This window comes from Trachypithecus francoisi, unplaced genomic scaffold (assembly GCF_009764315.1).
Source record: "Trachypithecus francoisi isolate TF-2019V2 unplaced genomic scaffold, Tfra_2.0 Lachesis_group5, whole genome shotgun sequence".
Lineage (NCBI taxonomy): Eukaryota > Metazoa > Chordata > Mammalia > Primates > Cercopithecidae > Trachypithecus > Trachypithecus francoisi.
In genome coordinates, this window is record NW_022681470.1 from 77,475,232 (window position 1) to 77,496,127 (window position 20,896).

A 20,896-nucleotide genomic window follows, 5' to 3' on the forward strand; every position below is an offset into this window, starting at 1 on the left:
GTAAAAAAAAAAAAAAAAAAAAAACAGCAAAGCTATTTACAATTTGTTATAGGATCATCAGTCAGTAGACGGCATAGTACATCTACCTTCTTTTCCAATGTCCCCAAGCCAGCCACTATCTTGTGATCATGTCACTTAAAATCAAGTTAGTATAGAGGAAGATCTTTGTTTTACCTTGTCTTTTATCCCAATCCTTCTTTCTCCTATCCCAATCCATCTTTCTTCTACCCCAATCCATTTTAAAAGCTTATTCTGCTTGCCTTTTCAGTCTCTTATTGTATTTATTTACAGGCAAGTAGTAATTCCTTAACCTTACTTTTGTCACTTGCCCAATTCAGTACACTTGCCAATGAACTTGACTTGTATCCCCTTGCCCCCACCCAAATTCAAATGTTGATGCCTTAACCCTAAAGTGACTGTACTTGGTTAGACATAGGGCCTTTAAGGAGGTAATTCAGGTTAAATGCAAATGAGCTCATAAGAGTTGGTTAGGACTGGTGTCCTCATAAGAGGAAGAGACACCAGAACTTGCTCTTTCCCTCCCAGAGTGTGTACACAGAAGAAAGGCCAAATGAGGACACAGCAAGAAAGCAGTTGTCTGCAAGCCAGGAAGAAAGGCCTCACCAGAAATCAGCCCCAATGGCACCTTGATCTTCGACTTCTAATCTCCAGAACTGGGAAAAAATCAGTTTTTGTTGTTTAAGTCACCTAGTCTGTGGTACTCTGTTACGGCAGCCTGAGCAGATGAACACAGACACGAAATAGCTACAGCAGAAAGATGTTTGTCTTCTATCATATAAACCATTAAAGCTCCTAAGTTACCAGTGTCATACATGCACACTTCCTTGGACATAGCTGGCTACCGCTGATAGTGCATATTAAAATATGCTTTCTTCACTAAGCCATTATTATAGCTAACACCTATAAATAGAATCAGAATCAACCTAGAGTCAGAAAAAAAAGAGGCTTTCTCCTTTCCTAAAAAAGCCTTGTCAAGATTCCAGTACTGTCACTCTGAACATAAAAGTCATTTTCTGCCATAAAAGTAAGAAACTACTCTCAAAGAGCTAACAGACTTGTGGAGATAAAAAGCACTGTGGAGTTTTTAGTCTTTTGCTGAATTCAGTAGCAGCGAGTTGGTCTCCTTGTCAGCATTCAGTGGCAGTGGCTGCTGCTCCTTTCCTCTTTGCTTCCCCTCCTGTGGCTTAACTACACAGTACCACAGCACTCCTGAAGAGCAAAATACACCATCTCCGTAATGCCAGACTAACGCAGAAGAAAAACTTACCTTCTTCTGGTTATAATAACCTCAACCCAATGGCAACTGGTGAAGAATCCTATAATTGTTTTTTGTTTGTTTGTTTGGAGACAGAGTCTTACTCTGTTGCTCAGGCTGGAGTGCAGTGGTGCAATCTCGGCTCATTGCAACATCTGCCTCCCAGGTTCAAGCAGTTCTCCTGCCTTAGCCTCCAAAGTAGCTGGGATTACAGGCATGTGCCAACATGCCTGGCTAATTTTTGTATTTTTAGTTAGGGTTTTGCCATTTTGGCCAGGCTGGTCTCGTACTCCTGACCTCAAGTGATCCGCCTGCTTCAGCCTTCCAAAGTGCTGGGATTACAGGCGTGAGCCACTGAGCCTGGCCTCTATAATTGTTTTTATAATGATAATGCCTTGACACAACTGTAAGTTGACTTCAAGACATTCCACTTCTTCCAATCCCGGTTCCTTCTTTAATGTGGATAAGACTCAGACTCTCAGAGGAGGTAGGTTTTGAGCTTGCTATCTGTTCCTAGTAAGAGAGAGTAAAAGTTTCTCTTTCCACTCTTTTACATTCTAACTAGGCAACTAGAGCATATACTTTTACAATTCACACATCTGCCAAAATTTATTCTAATTCTTGCCTCTGGAGCTGGTTATAGTTCTGGAGTTGTTCATAATCACAGATGGTAGTAGAAATAACAAGAGTCTCTTACCTCAGCTGAGTAGATTCCTAATAGGCCTGGTATAAAACATTTTGCTCAGCAAAACTTCATAATAGTGCTATATACAGAAAGCTGCTGTTCGAGGGAGAGGTCATAGTCCTTACTCTAGCCATAGTGCCATTTTGTTCCCACCCACCAGTCTCCTTTAACAAAGATGTCTTAAGGAAAGGATCCAAATTCATAGAAGCTCTCTTGAACAAATAGGATAACTTGAACAACTAGATAACCTCTGAACTTCATTGTACCTGCCTACGTTTACTGTCACCCAAATGTATTCTCCCTCACCATGTACATATAACCCATAACAAGGTACAGGGGTTCAAAGGTGGATAATAAGAACAGCTAGGAATAATTGGTACACCCAAAATTGTTGCGAATGAGGTCTAGCAATACTGTTTCACTTGCTCTGTTTGTTAAGTCACAGCATGAGCAAATCTATCAAGAAAAAGAACACCAAGCTACTCTCATCTATTAGGGTCATTTGTAAATACTCCGATTTTATCCAGATGAAGAAATGTTCTACATGTCAGTATTTTTGTGTGTTTTTAGAATGAGTAGAAGCAACTTTCAGCTTTTAACTACATCAGTTAAAAGATCCTTAGAGTTATCCCTAGAGACCCCTTGATTTAGGTTATCTCTAGATTTAGTATATCCTTGCTGAAAAAAGAAGCCATGCTTTACAGGTCAGATTTAAAGGAACTGTATTAACACTTATGCATTCTAACTATGCTATCATTGTCGATGTCACTCAGAATCAGCCGCAACACTGGCACATCAAAATGAAATACTGCAAACTAAAGAGGCCCATGACCCTCATGAGTATGAGAAATATAGCTAATTAAGAAGAAATTAAAAGAATAATATAGCTAATTAAGAAAAAAAAAAAAAAGAAAAACTACACCTATTCCACAGAGCAGCCAAGGTGAGTTTGAAAAACCAGAAATCAGAAAATGTGGTTTCTGATCATATTTAGAATAAATTCCAAATTTACAAAGCCTCACATCAGGCCTACTTGCTTCTCTGACTCCATTGCGAAGCACCTTTTCCTTCTTTTCTACTCATTAGGTTATAATGCCATAAAGCAGCACACACTTAGGAAGGCACGTTTTAGATGAGCCAAAAAGCAAGTCTGTGGCACATTATGACTCAACTAACCCACTTAATACTATCGGGGAAGAATTAGTAGATACCTTTAAAGACAGCTTGCCTCACACACAAATGCCTAACTATGTCATTCACAAATATTAACAAATATCCATTACAGAAAAAGCCAAGGATGTATCAGTGAGTTCTTTAGCATGTGGCCACCTGGGTCTGAAATAAATACTATACTAGAGCTCAGCACCAGCACTGTTTTACATATGTAATAATAACTGTCACATTGGAACCTCTTCTGAAATTATAAATGCATGTGTCCACTTCAATATGCAGTGCCTGTGAGGTTTATTCCAGAAAACCTCAAACTTACTTGGAAGTCTCTTACATTATTCACAATGGTAACTTAGCTACATGATTTCAGAAAGCAAATACTAAAAGTAAGTGTACCAAATACCACATGTAAGGTAACTGCCATTTACACTATCCCTTTCTGGGAAATTCTCAAAGCACATCCCTTTCTGAAAGGTTACTTTCATAGGGTCATGAAGAATCTTCAAGCTTGTTTACACAAACCCCCTCCTTTCCTTCCCTCCCCTCCTCATTCTTGCCATAGCGAATTAAACTGCTAATGAATCCCTGACCAGGAGGCAGCAAAAATAGAGCTGCTGATGTCCCATGAAGTGAGCTGGTATAAACAGTATGTCCCCCTCCCCAAATATCCTATATTAGGATATTAGGTTGTAATCAACAGACTCAGTAAAATCTTCACATGAGCTCTGAATGTGAAACAAAGAAGAAGAAATAATCTAAGACAACCACAAGCAAGAGACATAGCAAAAGCCATGCAACAGTTTAAATCCTGAGTAAGCAGAAACCAGTCAGTCTTAGGAAAAGCAGAGTAGCTGAGGCTCCATTTTGACACAGCATTAGAAGAGGACCAGGTGTTGTTCGTGGAGGTGCTGTGGTAACCAGCTTCCCTGAGCTGCATTTTATCCTATTCAACACATCCTAATTCTCCTAGAGGTCTTCTGAAATGGTTTCCTGTTCTTAATCTCCTCATGGAGTTTTTCCATAAATCTCTATTACATGAGCATATCTCTACTTCTTAGCACATGATGCTTTCTGATTTCTCTGCTAAAGCTCTTCTTTTCCTCACCTTCCCCAACGCAGTATGACACAACATCCCTCCAGTTATTCAAGCCAAATATCTAGCAGAGTTTTTAAAAAACTTATTATGGATATTTTCAAATATTAACAAAAGTAAAGAGAATGGCATCTATTACTCACTTTTTGAGAATGTCAACCTTTCAACAATCATGTTTTATCTATTTCATACCACACGCCAGATCAAATAAGTTATTATTGATTTTTCACTTTCCTCTCATCCTTCATAACCAGCTCACTGGAAAGTCTTATCATTACCTCTGAAAATTATCCAGAATCCATCCATTTCTCATTTCACTAATACCACCTTAATCAAAGCCACAATCATCTCTCAACTAAGCTACTGCAACAGCCTTGAAATTGGTCTCCCTGCTTCTACTTTTGCTCCCTACTTCAACTTATTCCAAAGAGCAGCCAAGGTGAGCTATCAAAGCCAGAAATCAGGTAAGTGTGGTTTTCCATTGCATTTAGAATAAACACCAAATTCACAAAGTTTGACATCTGGCCTGGTTTCTTCTCTGCCCCATCTTGTAACAGTCTCAGTCCTGCTACATCACACTGGCCTTCTTTATGTTCCTTCAAACTCTCAAGCCCATTCCTGCCTTGAGACTTTGCATGAGCTGTTGCCCTGGCCTAGGATTCTCTCCATCAGATTTTCATGTTGTTGACTCCATGTTGCCTTTTAGATCTCAGCTGAACTGTCACATCCTCTGAAAAGACTTCCTTAACCATCCAATATACAGCAGTCACTTGATAACTTGCTATCACATTACCATTTGAATTCTTTTTCATCCATCTTTCTTTTTTATGTCTTTCTCTCATAGAGTGTAAGTTCCTAGAAATAGGACTGTAAGAATACCTATCTAATATTCATTCTTCTTTCTTAAAAAAAAAGTCCTGATTTTGTTCAGGTATCAACTCCCATGTTGCCATGGGCCTCAGGAGAAGCTGACCCTCTTATCCTCTAACTCCAAGGAATAATATGATTCAACAATGAATATCTTGTATCCCTTGCCAGTGATTAGTTCAGAAATGAGCATGTCGCCCAATCCTGGCCAAGAAGATATAAGGAAAAGTTTGCTACAGACATCTAAGAAAGTAGTTCCCTAATTCCTGAGTCATGAAAAGTCTGAGTCTTTTTCTCCCTCTAACCATTAATGAAGAAACATGTCCACACTACATCTGTGAGTGAAACAGGCATTAGGATGAAGCCAACACTGCATATACAAAGTAGACAGAAGGAAAGAACTTGACATATTTGAATTGCCTGATCAACCAACCCAGGAGTCCATTCTATCTTTGGACTTCCTTATATGTAAGCAAATAAATTTTCTTTGTATTTAAGCCAATTAAAGTTAGATTTTTTTTATTACTCATATGTGAAAATATACTAACATATATAGGAACTTTATCTACCTTGTTCCTTGCTATACTCCCAGCACCTAGAAAAATGCCTAGAATATGGTAGGTACAGCAAATATTTGAGTGAATAGTAAAAGAATGTAAAAGAATAATTTATGAAAGATAAAGAATCCTAAAACAATTATTCTCCATTTAGCCCACTGCTATGGTTTGAATGTGCCCCCAAAAAGCATGTGTTGAAAGTTTAATCCCCAATGCAACAGTATTGGGAAGTGGGGCCTAATGAGAGGTAATTAGGTCATGAGAGCAGAGTGAATAGATTAAGCCATTAATAAGGGAGCGGGTTCATTATTCTGGGAGCGAACTGGTTATAAAAAGAGGAGTTTGGCCCATGTTTTCTTCTCTCCCACCGTCTCCACCACCCTCTGGTCCTATCACCTTCACCGTATTATGATGCAGCAAGAAGACTCTTGCCAGATACTGGCTGCTGATCCTGGACTTCCCAACGTCCAGAACTGTGAGCCAATTTCTGTTCATTATGAACTACCCAGTCTCAGATATTTTGTTATAGCAACACAAAACGAACGAAGATACCCGCTTTAGCTACAATGTCATTAAGTTCCTTAAGAAGAAGTATCTAGTTAAGTACTATTAGGTAAGCACAAAAATGTTCTTGACATAGATTTTAAAATGTCAACCTGACACTGAAATATGTCACCATCATTACAAAAGGAAAATGCCACTATCAAAAAACATGCATACATTTATAAAGACTTACAGGTTCTTGGGGTTCGGTTTCCTCCCATGCTCCCCAACCATCATCTTCCCAGTCTGTTGATTTACCTGTTTTTAAAAAGATGAACAATGCCTGCATGAAATATAGGGCTTTAAGTATCTTTAAAGCATTTTTTCTAAACATCATAGAACCAACCTCTGTATAATGCTGATGTTAAGAAAGAAAATAATGGTAAACTGTGTTATACCAGGATTTTGCTATATGTAATAATAACAATCAGAAAATATTTGACCTACTGAATTTCTAAATTTATGTATTAGTAAAATTGTGTGCAAGTAAAATTAAAATTGTGTGTGAGTTATCTGGATCTTAAGATATTGGACATCAAGTTAATCCACATTCAAATCAAACTGCAAAGATGACTTTTTAAAAATCTAAAAGTGACAAATGTTTATTACTCAAAATATTAGACAAATATACACAGTGATGAAAAAACATGACTTTTTAAAAATCTAAAAGTGACAAATGTTTATTACTCAAAATATTAGACAAATATACACAGTGATGAAAAAACAACACACCTAAAATTTCACACAGATGCCTTAAAAAAGTAACTTGTTTTTTGGTAAGACAAATCTTTAGTGAAAAAGAAAACTGAATTTTGAAACAAGACAAACCTACTATTCTGCACCCTTTTCTGATATTCTGTGATTTCTTATATGTTAGAACATCCTCTCAGAGGAAAATAAGATGGTCAACAACAATGCAACAAGGAACGTAAAAGCCCAGATACGTTTGGACAGTATGCTCCCTTACAAGGCCCAGGTGACTGGTTTTTACATAATCAACTTTTAATTTATCAGAAGAGAAAAAACTATCATTTTTGAACAACTACTCTGAGACAAGCATGAGATACTTTATATGCATTAATAAAGTACAAATAAAACTTTAGGCCCCAGAATCACACTGCCTAAGTTTTATTTGAACTTTATCACCTTTAAAAATTTAATTTGAGGCAATACATATAAAGTTTGTTTTTTTGTTTGTTTGTTTTTTTGAGATGGAGTCTCACTCTGTTGCCCAGTCTGGAGTGCAGTAGCACGATCCTGGCTCACTGCAACCTCCACCTCCTGCATTCAAGCCATTCTCCTGCCTCAGCCTCTGGAGTAGCTGGGACTATAGGTGCATGCCACCACACTCGGCTAATTTTTGTATTTTTTGTAGAGACAGGGTTTCACCATGTTGGCCAGGCTGGTCTCGAACTCCTGACCTCAAGTGATCTGCCCATCTTGGTCTCCCAAAGTGCTGGGATTACAGGCGTGGACCACCATGCCCGGCCTTGAGGTAATACATATAAAGTATTGAACGCTTGTTCAAATCCTGGATCTAGCACTTACTATCTCTGTGACATAGTGCAAATTACCCATCTAAACTTTAGTTTCTAATCATAAAGGCATGGAAGACAACAGTACCTATATCTAGGGGTTATTGTAGGGTTGTGGTAAGGACTTACACCAGATAGCATACTAAAGTCCTCAGTACCTGACACATACCAAGTTCTCAATGCTGGTCAAGGTTTAGCTAAATCAAATATTATATTTAAGTAATCAGCTTTAAAATTCTGGGAGGAAATCAATTTAAAAGATGGGACTGATTCTGATGGCTTACAGTAGGAAGGAAGCAAATAGATTCACTTATATACGAGGTTTTAAAAGTCGCTGGAATCAATTACATACAGATGATTAAAGAATTTGTTATAGTCTACTACTTAGAGTCATCGTTCAATTAGCTTTGTAGTAACAGTCTAATCTTCTGTACTTAAATGCCAAATAATTACTTCCTAATAGGCATATATTAAGTCCTAAAATAGCACTATCATTTGATTAACATTGCACAATTTATAGAAGAGTTCCATATACAAGTCAATTAAAAATTTAACAAATACTCTATTAAACACCATGTAGCAAATCCTGTAGTAGGAGCTGAGAAAAATACAAGCATACTCCTTGCCCTTGAAGAATTCATGATCTATTGTAGAAGGCAGACAAACATGGAATCATAATATATAGTGAGTACAGTCATGGACCACTATGGGAACTTGGATGAGAGAGTAAGAGATGGGAAAAAAAAAATACAATGAATAGTCAACTTAAACTCAGTCCTTAAAAAGTAGCTAGAAAGGCTGGGGGGAAAAGTCAGCATGAATGAAAGAGGCAGAAAGATGCATTGTATATGACAACTAACATGTATTAAACATTTCTGTATACCTAAATGCTTTATAGACAGTATTAGTTCACTTAAACTTCACAGGATCCTTTATTGTCCCCATTTTACAATGGGAAAACAGATTTCTTGGAGAGTTTAAGTAGTTTGACCAAAATCACACAGGAGTAAGTGGCAGAGTAAAGCTTGAGTTCAGGTCTATCTGAGTTCTTTTTTTTTTTTTTTTTTTTTTTTTTTGAGGCAGAGTCTCGCTCTGTTGCCCGGGCTGGAGTGCAGTGGCCGGATCTCAGCTCACTGCAAGCTCCGCCTCCCAGGTTTAAGCCATTCTCCTGCCTCAGCCTCCCAAGTAACTGGGACTACAGGCGCCTGCCACATCGCCCGGCTAGTCTTTTTGTATTTTTTCAGTAGAGACGGGGTTTCACCGTGTTAGCCAGGATGCTTCTAAGTATTAGACTATATGTACTCCTACTATGGCTCATGAAGGGTAAGATTAGGGGAAAGCGGTGTTTATAGTTAAGGTCAAAAGAAAGAAGGTTCTTATTTTAAAATAGAAACATTCCCTTGATATTGCGATTTACAGATTTTTTTTAAACTTGGAAAATTACAGTTTGTCTTTTGGCAATTAAATTCAATTAAGCCATCTCTTTATTTTGCTAATTTTTTCACTGTACCAAAAACAATTGTCTTATTGTGGTTTTCAGGCAGCCAACAAGGCTATCCCATTTAAAGTTTCAGAATATGTATTGTCTCATATGAGAAAGCAAAGTATCTAAAAGAGCTTATTACTATAAAGTTCATGATTCAATTTTTATTTTTTATTTTATTTTTTTTTTGAGACGGAGTCTCGCTCTGTCGCTCAGGCTGGAGTGCAGTGGCCAGATCTCAGCTCACTGCAAGCTCCGCGTCCCGGGTTCACGCCATTCTCCTGCCTCAGCCTCCCGAGTAGCTGGGATTACAGGCGCCCGCCACCTCGCCCGGCTAGTTTTTTGTATTTTTTTAGTAGAGACGGGGTTTCACCATGTTAGCCAGGATGGTCTCGATCTCCTGACCTCGTGATCCGCCCGTCTTGGCCTCCCAAAGTGCTGGGATCACAGGCTTGAGCCACCGCGCCCGGCCAGCCACCGCGCCCGGCCTCAATTTTTAAATTGCCATAAAAATAATATATATATCAAATTACCACAATCTCGAAAAGACTCAGAATTTAGACTCTTCTGGAAGGCCGCAATCACTCATGCCTTCAACAAACCCAACATCTTTTATGTTTTGGGCACCGTGCTAAGTGCTGGAAATATAAAAGCAAACAAGCCTTCAAAGAGCTTAGTTTGTGCACATAACCTCTGCTGAATATGTATAAAATAAAACTATAAAAGGTGTGTTATTTCTCCTCCATATTGGTATAAAAAGCACCTGACTCAATTCACAAATGACTCATATAAGCAAATAGAAGACAGCAGTAATTTGGATTTCCTACCCCTGCAGAGATCCAATATCTCCCTATGCCACAATTCAGAACCTCCAAGAAAAGAAAGACCTTGAGAAATACTTTATATAAGATATTTAGGTTTATGAAGGTTTACCCATTCTCAATGCCCCTGACTGGAAAGCTTCTTTCAACAAAAAGGAAGGAGAATTTAATTGGGCATCTTCTATTATCATAGGAATGCATTTTTCCCAACCAAGTCAAGGTAAAGGAAGGTGAAACAGCGCTATTATTCAGGTAAGTTAAAGATATTTTTTGTAGGTTGCTCTAGAAGACTAAGTCTATTTATAATACTATGAGAGAATGCATTCCAAATTATAGTCAACTTAAAAAATGGGAAACGTTTTGCCAGTGAGGCAATACCCTTGTGGCTATTTCTTTTTATTTTTTATTTATTTATCTATTTTGAGGCGGAGTCTCACTATGTCACCAGGCTGGAGTGCAGTGGTGCCATCTCGGTTCACTGCAACCTCCAACTCCCTGGTTCAAGCGATTCTCCTGCCTCAGCCTCCTAGCGGTGATTACAGACATGTGCCACCACACCCAGCAATTTTTGTATTTGTAGTAGAGACGGGGGTTTCACCATGTTGGCCAGGATGGTCTCGATCTCCTGACCTTGTAATCCGCCTGCTTTGGCCTCCCAAAGTGCTGGGATCACAGGCGTGAGCCACCATGCTCGGCCCCTTGTGGCTATTTCTACTCAGTGACAGTGATTTAACTTTTGTAGCCTCCTATGTCCTATTGAAAATCATTTGAGACTGTTTTGCAAGGAGCTAGTTGACAGCTATTTTCAACTATTAAAAAGTGTTATAATCCCAGCACTTTACCAAAGTTACTTCTGATGCCTTCAGGTTATGCAAGTAGGCCAAGCACATTCTTTAGAAAAAAAAAAAAAGGTATATATTGAGAAAATAGCTGATGAATGTCTAATAAAATTGCCACTCATGTAAAAAATTCTGTTCAGGCACAGTACTTCCTTTTGGTAACCTTTCTAAGGAGGATGGTACTCTTTAATCAATATCATTAGTATTCTTTAATCGATCATTGGTCAAGAATGTAGGTAGCCAAAGCAATGGTCAACATAAATTTGAGAACTATGCGCTGTTTTAGGTTAATATGGAATATTACTGTAAGGCCTTGAGGTTCATAAACTCTATGTCATCATGAAGAAATAAGACTGATTTGCCTTATTATCAATTACTTACAAAAAAGGCTAAAAATGGCTCACTATGATTATCTCTTAGAAGAATAAATAGATCAATATCTTTTGTAGGACAGAGTAATTTGAAAGCCCTGAGCTCTGATATAACTTAAAAAGGCAAATCAGTTTAACAAAATGTACCATGGAATTAAGGACACCAGGACAGCCAGCTTCTTTAGGACAGTCTAGATCCAGTGTAAAGATTCCAAACATTCCACCAATCACCAAATCCCATAGCCAGAGCTATGTGGCCCTCATTTCTGTGAAAGGCTAGACTACAAATTATACGGCAACAATTTTTCAATGGTTACTTTCCCTATTTATTAAATAAGTAGCAACTACCCAATCTCCAAAAAGCAATTCTTTAAGCGACACTGTTATCAACTGCCTATGTCTTTCATTTTACTGTAGTCCAATCCAACAAAATTGGTCAGAAAATTAAGAAAATCGCATTCACATTAATTGTCTTCATAAAACCACCATTATAGTCTCTCTCGCAGATCCCTCTTGATAGGTAGGCCTTAAAACCTTTACAATGAAGAAATTAAAATAATGACTTAGGGGGTGACTAAAGTTTTAGAGATGGCCCTACTCTCAGAGATTCTGTTTCAGAAGGTCTGCAATGGATCCAGAAATCTCTATTTTAACAACCTTCCCCACCCTGAAAATTTGAGGCAGATGGTGAATGCATGGATCACCTCAAGGATAAACCTAAGTGCTGGTCTAATTCGATCCTAAATATTTTTTTCCTTTGCCTGTCATCACTCTTCTATTCTTTCACTCCAGTTGGACTGTTCATTCACTGGTATGCAATCTTGAACAGCACTGTCTAATAGAAATATATCACAAGCTACCTATGTAATTTTAAATTAACTAATAGCCATATTAAAAAGTAAAAAAAAAAAAAAACAGGTGAAATTAACCTTAATAATATAGTTGATCATAATACAACCAGAATATTGTTTCAATGCATAATCAATGTAAAATTATTGGTGAGATATTTTACATTCATTTTTCATATACACTCTTCAAAATCTGATGAGTGTTTTTTTAGTTTAGTTTAGTTTTGAAAAGGGGTCTCTCTGTCACCCAGACTGGAGTGCAGTGGTGCAATTACAGCTCACTGCAGCCTCCATCTCCTAGGTTCAAGTGATCCTCCCATCTTGGCCTCCCAAGTAGCTGGGACTACAGGTGTGTGTCACCAAGCCTGGCTAATTTTTTTTCTTTTTTTTTGTAGAGATTTTGCCCAGACTGGTGATGTGTGTTTTACATGTAGAGCACATCTCAGTTTTTCCTAGTCACATTCCAAGTGCTCAAAACTACATGTAGCTAGTGGCTACAATATCAGACAGCTCAAGTCTAGAACACCAATTAAATCTCAGGTTTAATTGAGTTGTCAGGTTGCACTAGATTGGTTGCCCAGTTTTACCTTCTAGAGAGTTACATGACCTTGGGCAATTTAATTTCTTAGTGCGTTGGCTTCCTCTTTAGCAAAAATGGAGTTAAAAACTGCACTTTACAGTGCTTGGCACATAGACACCCTTAATAGCTGTTATAATTACCACTATCTATACAACATTCTCTCTTATTCTTTGCCTTTGCCTACCCTACACCCATCAACTAAATGCTTCCCATGTGACTCTACCTCTCCAAATCCAACTTCTCCAAACTAAGGTTAATCCTTTATGAAGTTTTCTTGCATCCACCAATGAATGATCTTTCCCTCTTGTGAAACTACAGCATTTGACTGTGTTTCTTATTCAAAACTTAATTATATACTGTTTTGAGTCATTTGCTGCATTGTTAGTTAACAGGTACTTATCTGATTTAACATAAATGTACACCCTGTCTACACAACTATTAGGCTTTAGAGGGCAGAGAACGTGTATCCTGTGTATGTGCACGCACATACACATACATAAAAGTATCATAAGTACTTAATAAATATTTGCTAAATGAATAGTAATTGAAAATGACATTCTTACTCCAATACTTTCCCATATACCCCCATAAAAGCAGCTGTATTTAAATTAATATTTTATAATATAACAAACAAAGCAGCGGTTGTTTCTAAATCTTTTGCATTTCAAAAGAGACACAACAAATACAAAAGATTATGTTTTATAAACTTTACATATAAAGATTTTATATTCAGGATCGAAATCATCTTTTTCAAACAACTTTTTTTTTGTGGGGCTTAGGGGAGGGACAAGGTCTAGCTCTATTATAACCCAGGGTGGAGTGCAATGATGTGATCCTGGCCCACTGCAGGCTCAATCTCCCAGGCGCAAGCAGTCCTCTTATCTCAGCCTCCCAAGTAGCTGGGACTACAGGCATGCGCCACCATGTCCAGCAAATTTTTGTATTTTTTGCAAAGACGGGGTTTCACCACGTTGCCGAGGTTGGTCTTGAACTTGTAAGCTCAAGCGAGCTCCTGTCTCTGCCTCCCAAAGTGCTGGGATTACAGACATGAGCCACTGCACCTGGCCTTCAAATAACTTTTGTATGTAACATTATCATATTAATAATTTTCTTCTATTGCATTCCATTTTAATTAGTGAGAAAAAAATAATTAAAAAGTACCATTTCTTAGCTTTAGTTCTGATCATGAAATAATAGGAATAGTATAGTATTTTGTTTGAATTCAAGTCTAAGAGGCAGAATTTGATTAAATCTGAAGATCTTCTAAAAATCTAGTTCAGAGTAGATGGCTTGCTATGCATTAAATGATTTTTATATTTCACACACACACACACGTGCACACATAATGTATTTTTCAACATTTCAGAACAAAATGTGTATCATTACTAACAAAACATCCTACATCAGTAATGGAAAACCAATTTGCTCAATTACATGGGACTTTCAACAACCTGATTTCATGGTAAGGCTAGAAGAAATAATTACAAAAGCCATCGAGTTCCCAAATAAACACCATACCATTTTGAAGATTAAAAAAAAAGAGGCCGGGCGCGGTGGCTCAAGCCTGTAATCCCAGCACTTTGGGAGGCCGAGACGGGCGGATCACGAGGTCAGGAGATCGAGACCATCCTGGCTAACACGGTGAAACCCCGTCTCTACTAAAAATACAAAAACTAGCCGGTGAGATGGCGGGCGCCTGTAGTCCCAGCTACTGGGGAGGCTGAGGCAGGAGAATGGCGTAAACCCGGGAGGCGGAGCTTGCAGTGAGCTGAGATCCGGCCACTGCACTCCAGTCCGGGCGACAGAGCGAGACTCCGCCTCAAAAAAAAAAAAAAAAAAAAAAAAAAAAAAAAAAGAACACCACATCATTCTTGGGTATGTAGTCTATTATGCAAATATTCTTTTTGCCAACAGTGAATAAAACAGGTTACACTAAAAACAGTTCAAGAATAGCAAATATTGCTTTCTGGAGAAATCTAAAAATAGATGATGAGAATGCTTCTCAGGTCTTGTTACTTTCATGCTACAATTCACATCCATAGGAGACATTTAGGAGATGTTGCTCCTAAAGTGGCCATGTTACAACTGTATTATATCAGGACAGCGTTCCAGCAATAAGAAAAATATTTCAGATTCATGTTTTTAACTGAGCTTTCTCAGCTCATTTGTTGTACAATCTACTGATAAAATAGCATTTCTGGGAATATAAGATATTTCTACTTTGTTTTAAACCTTTAATCTTTTTTTTTCTCAATCCTTTCTTAAGGGGTGAACTTCCTTTAAAATTTATTCTGTTTACATTCTTGTCCATTTTTTTTTCCTTAAAATTCACAGAAAATCAAAGATTGCAATAAAGATTTCATTTAGGTCTTTCAAGAAATTTGTCATCTTAAAATATTTTGTTTGTCCACCTCAGTTGCTGAAATTTTCTTTCACTCTGGTTTATACCACATCTTGAATCATACCCTCTCTCTAAATAAGATTAATAAACTGATCTCCAACCAACTTATATGATATAAAGAGAAATAAAGAGGAGCAAGATAAAGTTATAAATAATAGTAACAAAAAAGCAACTGCATCCTCATTGATTAGTAACCTGACTTTTCAATCTTTAACTTTTTTTTAATACCTATCACTGAACAGGACTATTTGAACTATTAATATCTAGAATAATCGGTAACATAACCATAAACTCCTGTTCTTACCCTCACCAAGTTAAATGTTTCAACTGAATAAATAAAACCAATGACTTCAAAATGTAAAATGTAACCACAATTCCCTTCTGAAGAGAATTTTTTCCTTGAAGAGATTAGATTATACTAGTATGAAAAACCTGTTATATCACTCATTTGATAAATGAAACTTTCATACAGAAAACATATTTTAATTAATCATCAAAAAAATTACAGATGTCTTGTTTAGAGGTATTTCCAATCAGTGAATTATTCTAACAACAGAAGTTTAAATAAGAAATTCAACTTCTGCTTTCCACAGCTCTATTTAATTCCCAAAATACATTATCCTAATTTGCTTCTGAACAGTCTGTCCTCATAAAGTGAGTGTATGTTTTTTTCATTTAACAAGAACCTGAAGCTAGAAAGGAAATTGAATTCTAGAAGTGGGCAATTAATTTGACAGTATTTGCTTTTTCCAATATGAGTATGTCAAGTTCAAATACTAAATGAGAAACTGAAACCATTAAATGTTAGGAAAAGGAAAATTTAATTTAGTTTCTGTGGTCTAATAAAAGATCTTAGCACAGAAGTAAATTCATTTCCGTTCTTCTGAGATGAGAAAAAACAGAGATAATGTACTTGCTTCTATAAAAAGTAAGAACCTCTACAACCTGTGACTTGTAAATAATTCAGGGAATCCAGCGAATTTTACTTGGCTCTAATTGGCCAAGGCAAGAAAAGCATCACCCAGCAGTATAAAGCTAAAAGAAAAAAGAAAAGTCTAAAGAATAGAGAATCTGCCTCTTATATTCCTATACATCAGAATTATTAATTTTTTCCATTTCTAGGGAAATGGAAAATAGGAAAATAAATTACATATTAGCATGAAATTTCGTGTTAGCAAGAAATACTAATTTGAAAATAAATTTCATATTAGTCACTTAGTCACTTACTGAAGGGTTAAATTACATACAGTAAAAATGTACATGTCTATTACAATGTTGTTTTTTTAACAACTTCATATTTATATTTTTTTTTTTATATCCAAAGCAACATAAAAAGACAAGCATGTCTAAAAAGGCGAAGAAGTGTGCAACATTATGAATGTAGGTAAAGGTATGTAAAAATTGCTAACTAAAGCTAACTTCTCCATGTCCTAGAGAAACCAATTCTATATTTTCTTCCTTAACCTACTCTACTGTTCAACTACTGTCCCTGAAAAATCTCCTTATATTTAAATTAAATCCTTCCTAAACCAGCCTAATTTTGCTATTACTGTTTTTCTTCAAAGTACACACAGGAAAGTCTGATACTAATTTTAACAATATCACATGATAACATGGAATATTTTGGTTCCATAGTAAAGAAAAAAATGTAGATAACATATTTATCATTGTTTTATTTCATAGTTAGCATTCCTAAAACAAGGACAAACATCCAACTCAGACACAATCCAACACACAATAGACATTTGTTCATTATTAAGTTCCTACTACAAATCATTTGTGTACCAATGCTGCGGATATAACAAATACATTACCATTCCCTGGCCTAAAGTGGTTTATAATTTAGTGCAGAATATAGAGACATCAACAGACAAATGCAACACAAGGCTGATATTACCAAAAAAACCAGAAACTAGGGAAAAAAGTAGCCACATACTCTGAAATGAAGGTATTCCATGCAATTAATATAGATAATAAACCATTATTCTTTCACAGCTCCATATTATACCACTGTGTCAATATAGCATAATTTAATCAACCTTCTACTATCAGGTATTGTTTTCAACTTTTTTGCAGTTATAAACACTTCCTTGTAACATGAAACTGTACACTGATTTTTTGACTTTATAAACTGTTTCCAACCTTGCTAAATAACTTTACGAACCATTATTTTTTAAATGACTAAAGAAAAACTGACTTCAAATATAAGGTAATCATCTATTTTTCCAAACAGAAGATCCAAAAATACAAAGTTTTTGGGCAATCTGAATACTACACATTGTAAATGCAGGCACTTAGATGACATAATCAAATGCCTACATGTGACATTTAATTATGTCACATATAACATTAATTTACAGATAAAACTGTTCAAAATCCCAATGACAGAAAATACACTGACTTAGAACTCTTGCTTTTATTCATTTTCATTTTTCAGGAAACAAAACCCTTCCACATGCACCTTCAACATCAGCCTTTTATTGAAAAAAAAAAAAAAAAAAGGCGCGGTGGTTCACTCCTTTAATTCCAGCACTTTGGGAGGCCGAGGCGGGCGGATCACGAGGTCAGGAGATCGAGGCCATCCTGGCTAACACGGTGAAACCCCGTCTCTATTAAAAATACAAAAAATTAGCCGGGCATGGTTGTGGGCGCCTGTAATCCCAGTTACTCAGGAGGTGGAGGCAGGAGAATGGCGTGAATCCGGGAGGCGGAGCTTGCAATGAGCCGAGATCCCGCCACTGCATTCCAGGCTGGGCGACAGAGCAAGACTCCGTCTCAAAAAAAAAAAAAAGAAAAAAGAAAAAAAAAAAAAAAGACATAATAATGAACACATGTATTTACTACACGCAAAGCGTTGCTCTAAGCACAAGAGCTTTTCCTCTGAGGTATGTACTACTGTTACTTCCATTTCAAAGATGGAAGTGTCTGAGGCAAATGGAGATTACATAACTCGCTCAAGGTCACACAACTGACAAGTGGCAGAACCGGGATTCAGACCCACACAGGCTAGCTCAGAGGTCATTTCCATCTACTTTTTGAGTCAACTAACAGTTTTCCAGAGTACATCATCTTCAGTGCCATCTGTTATTTGAGATAGTCTTTTGAATCTGGTATGATGCTGTCATTGGTCGTTTTAAGCCCACTCACACTTTCTATCAGCATAACATGTCAAAAAGCAATACAACGAGGGGCTGCTATGGAGATCAAAGCTATAGAGCTATACAGAAAATACCTTTGTCCCCTAGAGAAAATAGTTTTTTCTTATGCCCAAAGTCTATTTACAAAAATTAATTAGGTTACTGCCCAGAAAGCGAACTTTGACACAACATCCAAAAAGCAGAAAACACAGGCACAGAACGGACTACCTTAAAGTAATAAAAGCCATATATGACAAACCCATAGCCAACATCATATTGAATGGGAAAAGTTGAAAGCATTTCTCCTGAGAACTAGAACAAGGAAACTTTTACCACTTCTATTCAACATAGTACTGGAAGTCCTCACCAGACCCATCAGACAAGAGAAAGAAATAAAGGCCATCCAAGTTGGAAAAGAGGAAGTAAAAGTGTTGCTGTTCACTGATGATATGATTGTATAAAAAATCCTAAAGATTCATCCAAAAGGCTCCTAGATCTGATAAGTGAATTCAGTAAAGTCTACAGTTACCAAATCAATTTACATAAATCAGTAGCACTGCTATACACCAACAGTGACCAAGCTGAGAACCAAATTAGCAACTCAATCACTTTTACAACAGCTGCAAAAATATAAAACACCTAAGAATATACTTAACCAAGGAGGCAGAAGATCTCTACAAGGAAAACTACAAAACGCTGCTGAAAGAAATCACAGATGACACAAATAAATGGAAACACATCCCATGCTCATGGATGGGAATAATCAATATTGTGAAAATGACCATACTGCCCAAAGCAATCTACAGATTCAATGCAATTGCCATCAAAATACCATCATCATTTTTTCACAAAACTAGAAAAAAAATTCTAAAATTCATATGGAACAAAAAAAGAGCCCACATAGCCGAAGCAAGACTAAGCAAAAAGAACAAATCTGGAGGTATCACATTACAGGACTTCAAATTATACTACAGGGCTATAGTTACCAAAACAGCACGGTACTGATATAAAAATAGGCACTTAGACCACTGGAACAGAATAGAGAACCCAGAAGTAAAGCCAAATATTTACTGCCAACTAATCTTTGGCAAAGCAGAATGACAATGGATCCCCATAAAAAATCAACTCAAGATAGATCAAAGACTTAAATCTAAAACCTGAAATCATAAAAATCCTGGAAGATAACATTGGAAAAACTCTTCTGGATATTGGCTTAGGCAAAGAATTCCTAAGACACCAAAAGCAAGTGCAACAAAAACAAAAATAAATAAATTGGACCTATTTAAACTAAAAAGCTTCTGTACAGCAAAAGAAATAATCAGCAGAGTAAACAGAAAACACAGAGTGGGAGAAAATATTCAAAAACCATGCATCTAACAAAGGACTAGCATCCAGAATCTACAAGGAACTCAAACAAATCAGCAAGGAAAAAAAAAAAAAAAAAAAAACTCATTAAAAAGTGGGCAAAGAACATGAATAGACGTATCTTCAAAGAAGATATACAAACAGCTAACAAACACATAAAAATTGCTCAACATCACTAATAATGAGGAAAATGCAAATTAAAACCACAAAGAAATACCACCTCACTACTGCAAGAATGACCATAATTAAAAAGTCAAAAAACAATAGGTGTTGGCATGGATGTACTGAAAAAGGGACACTCTTACACTGCTGGTGGGAGTGTAAATTAGTACAACCTCTATGGAAAACAGTATGAAAAGAGTCCTCAAAGAACTAAAAGTAGATCTACCATGTGATCCAGCAGTCCCACTACTGGGTATCTCCCAAAGGAAAAGAAGTCATCATATGAAAAAGACATATGCACACGCATGTTTATAGCAGCACAATTCACAACTACAAAGATATGGAACCAACCTAAGTGTCCATCAAAAAGACATAGAGAGTGATATAATGAACTTTGAGGACTCGAGGAGGGGAGGTTGGGAGGGAGGTGAGGGATAAAAGATTATATGTTGGGTACAGTGTACACCGCTCAGGTGATGAGTGCACTAAAAATCTCAGAATTCACCACTAAAGAACTCCTCCATGTAACAAAAAAATCACCTGTACCCCCAAACTGTTGAAATTTTAAGAAGCAGAAAACATACAGACTATATTCTCCAATAACAATACAGCAAAACAGCAATCAGCAATAAAAAGGTAACTAAATGAAAAAATTTTAAAAAGAACCATTTAGAAATTTTAGTATTACTTTTCTACAGATCTTAGACAAATAAAAAAATGAATAAAGATGAAAATAGAAATTAATTAGAAACTTTAAAAAATTAGACTTGATAAAGAGAACCAAACGTAAACAAAAACCAAAAAAGTAATAAATTTTAAATAAAAATTTTATGAGATCCAGGTCATTTCCATAACCATAAATTTAATAAAGTAACTAGACACTTAGACATATATTAAAGTGTAAGATTTATATGAGAAGCAAAAAATTTTGCTAAAAGATGCAAAAACATGAATAAAACTGTCTAGACAAATACTGTATGATCTCACTTATAAGTAGAATCTAAAAAAGTCAAACTAATAGAAGCAGAGAGTAGAAATAAGATGTCAGTCAAAGGGTAAAAGTTTTCAGTTACAAGATGAAGTTATGAGGACCTAATGTACAGCATGGTAAATATGGCTGATAATACTGTACTGTGTACTTGAAATTAGATAAGGGAGTAGAC

General features: G+C 36.6%; 1 protein-coding gene across 1 annotated transcript in view; it reads right to left on the reverse strand.

Annotated features, from left to right (window-relative positions):
* The window catches only part of RAB3GAP2 (RAB3 GTPase activating non-catalytic protein subunit 2), a 120,690-nt gene that overhangs the window by 76,239 nt on the left and 23,555 nt on the right, over positions 1-20,896 (reverse strand). The window contains exon 2 of the mRNA XM_033199151.1: positions 6,385-6,449. Coding sequence (XP_033055042.1) covers positions 6,385-6,449 — 65 coding nt within the window. The remainder of the gene's footprint in view (positions 1-6,384; positions 6,450-20,896) is intronic.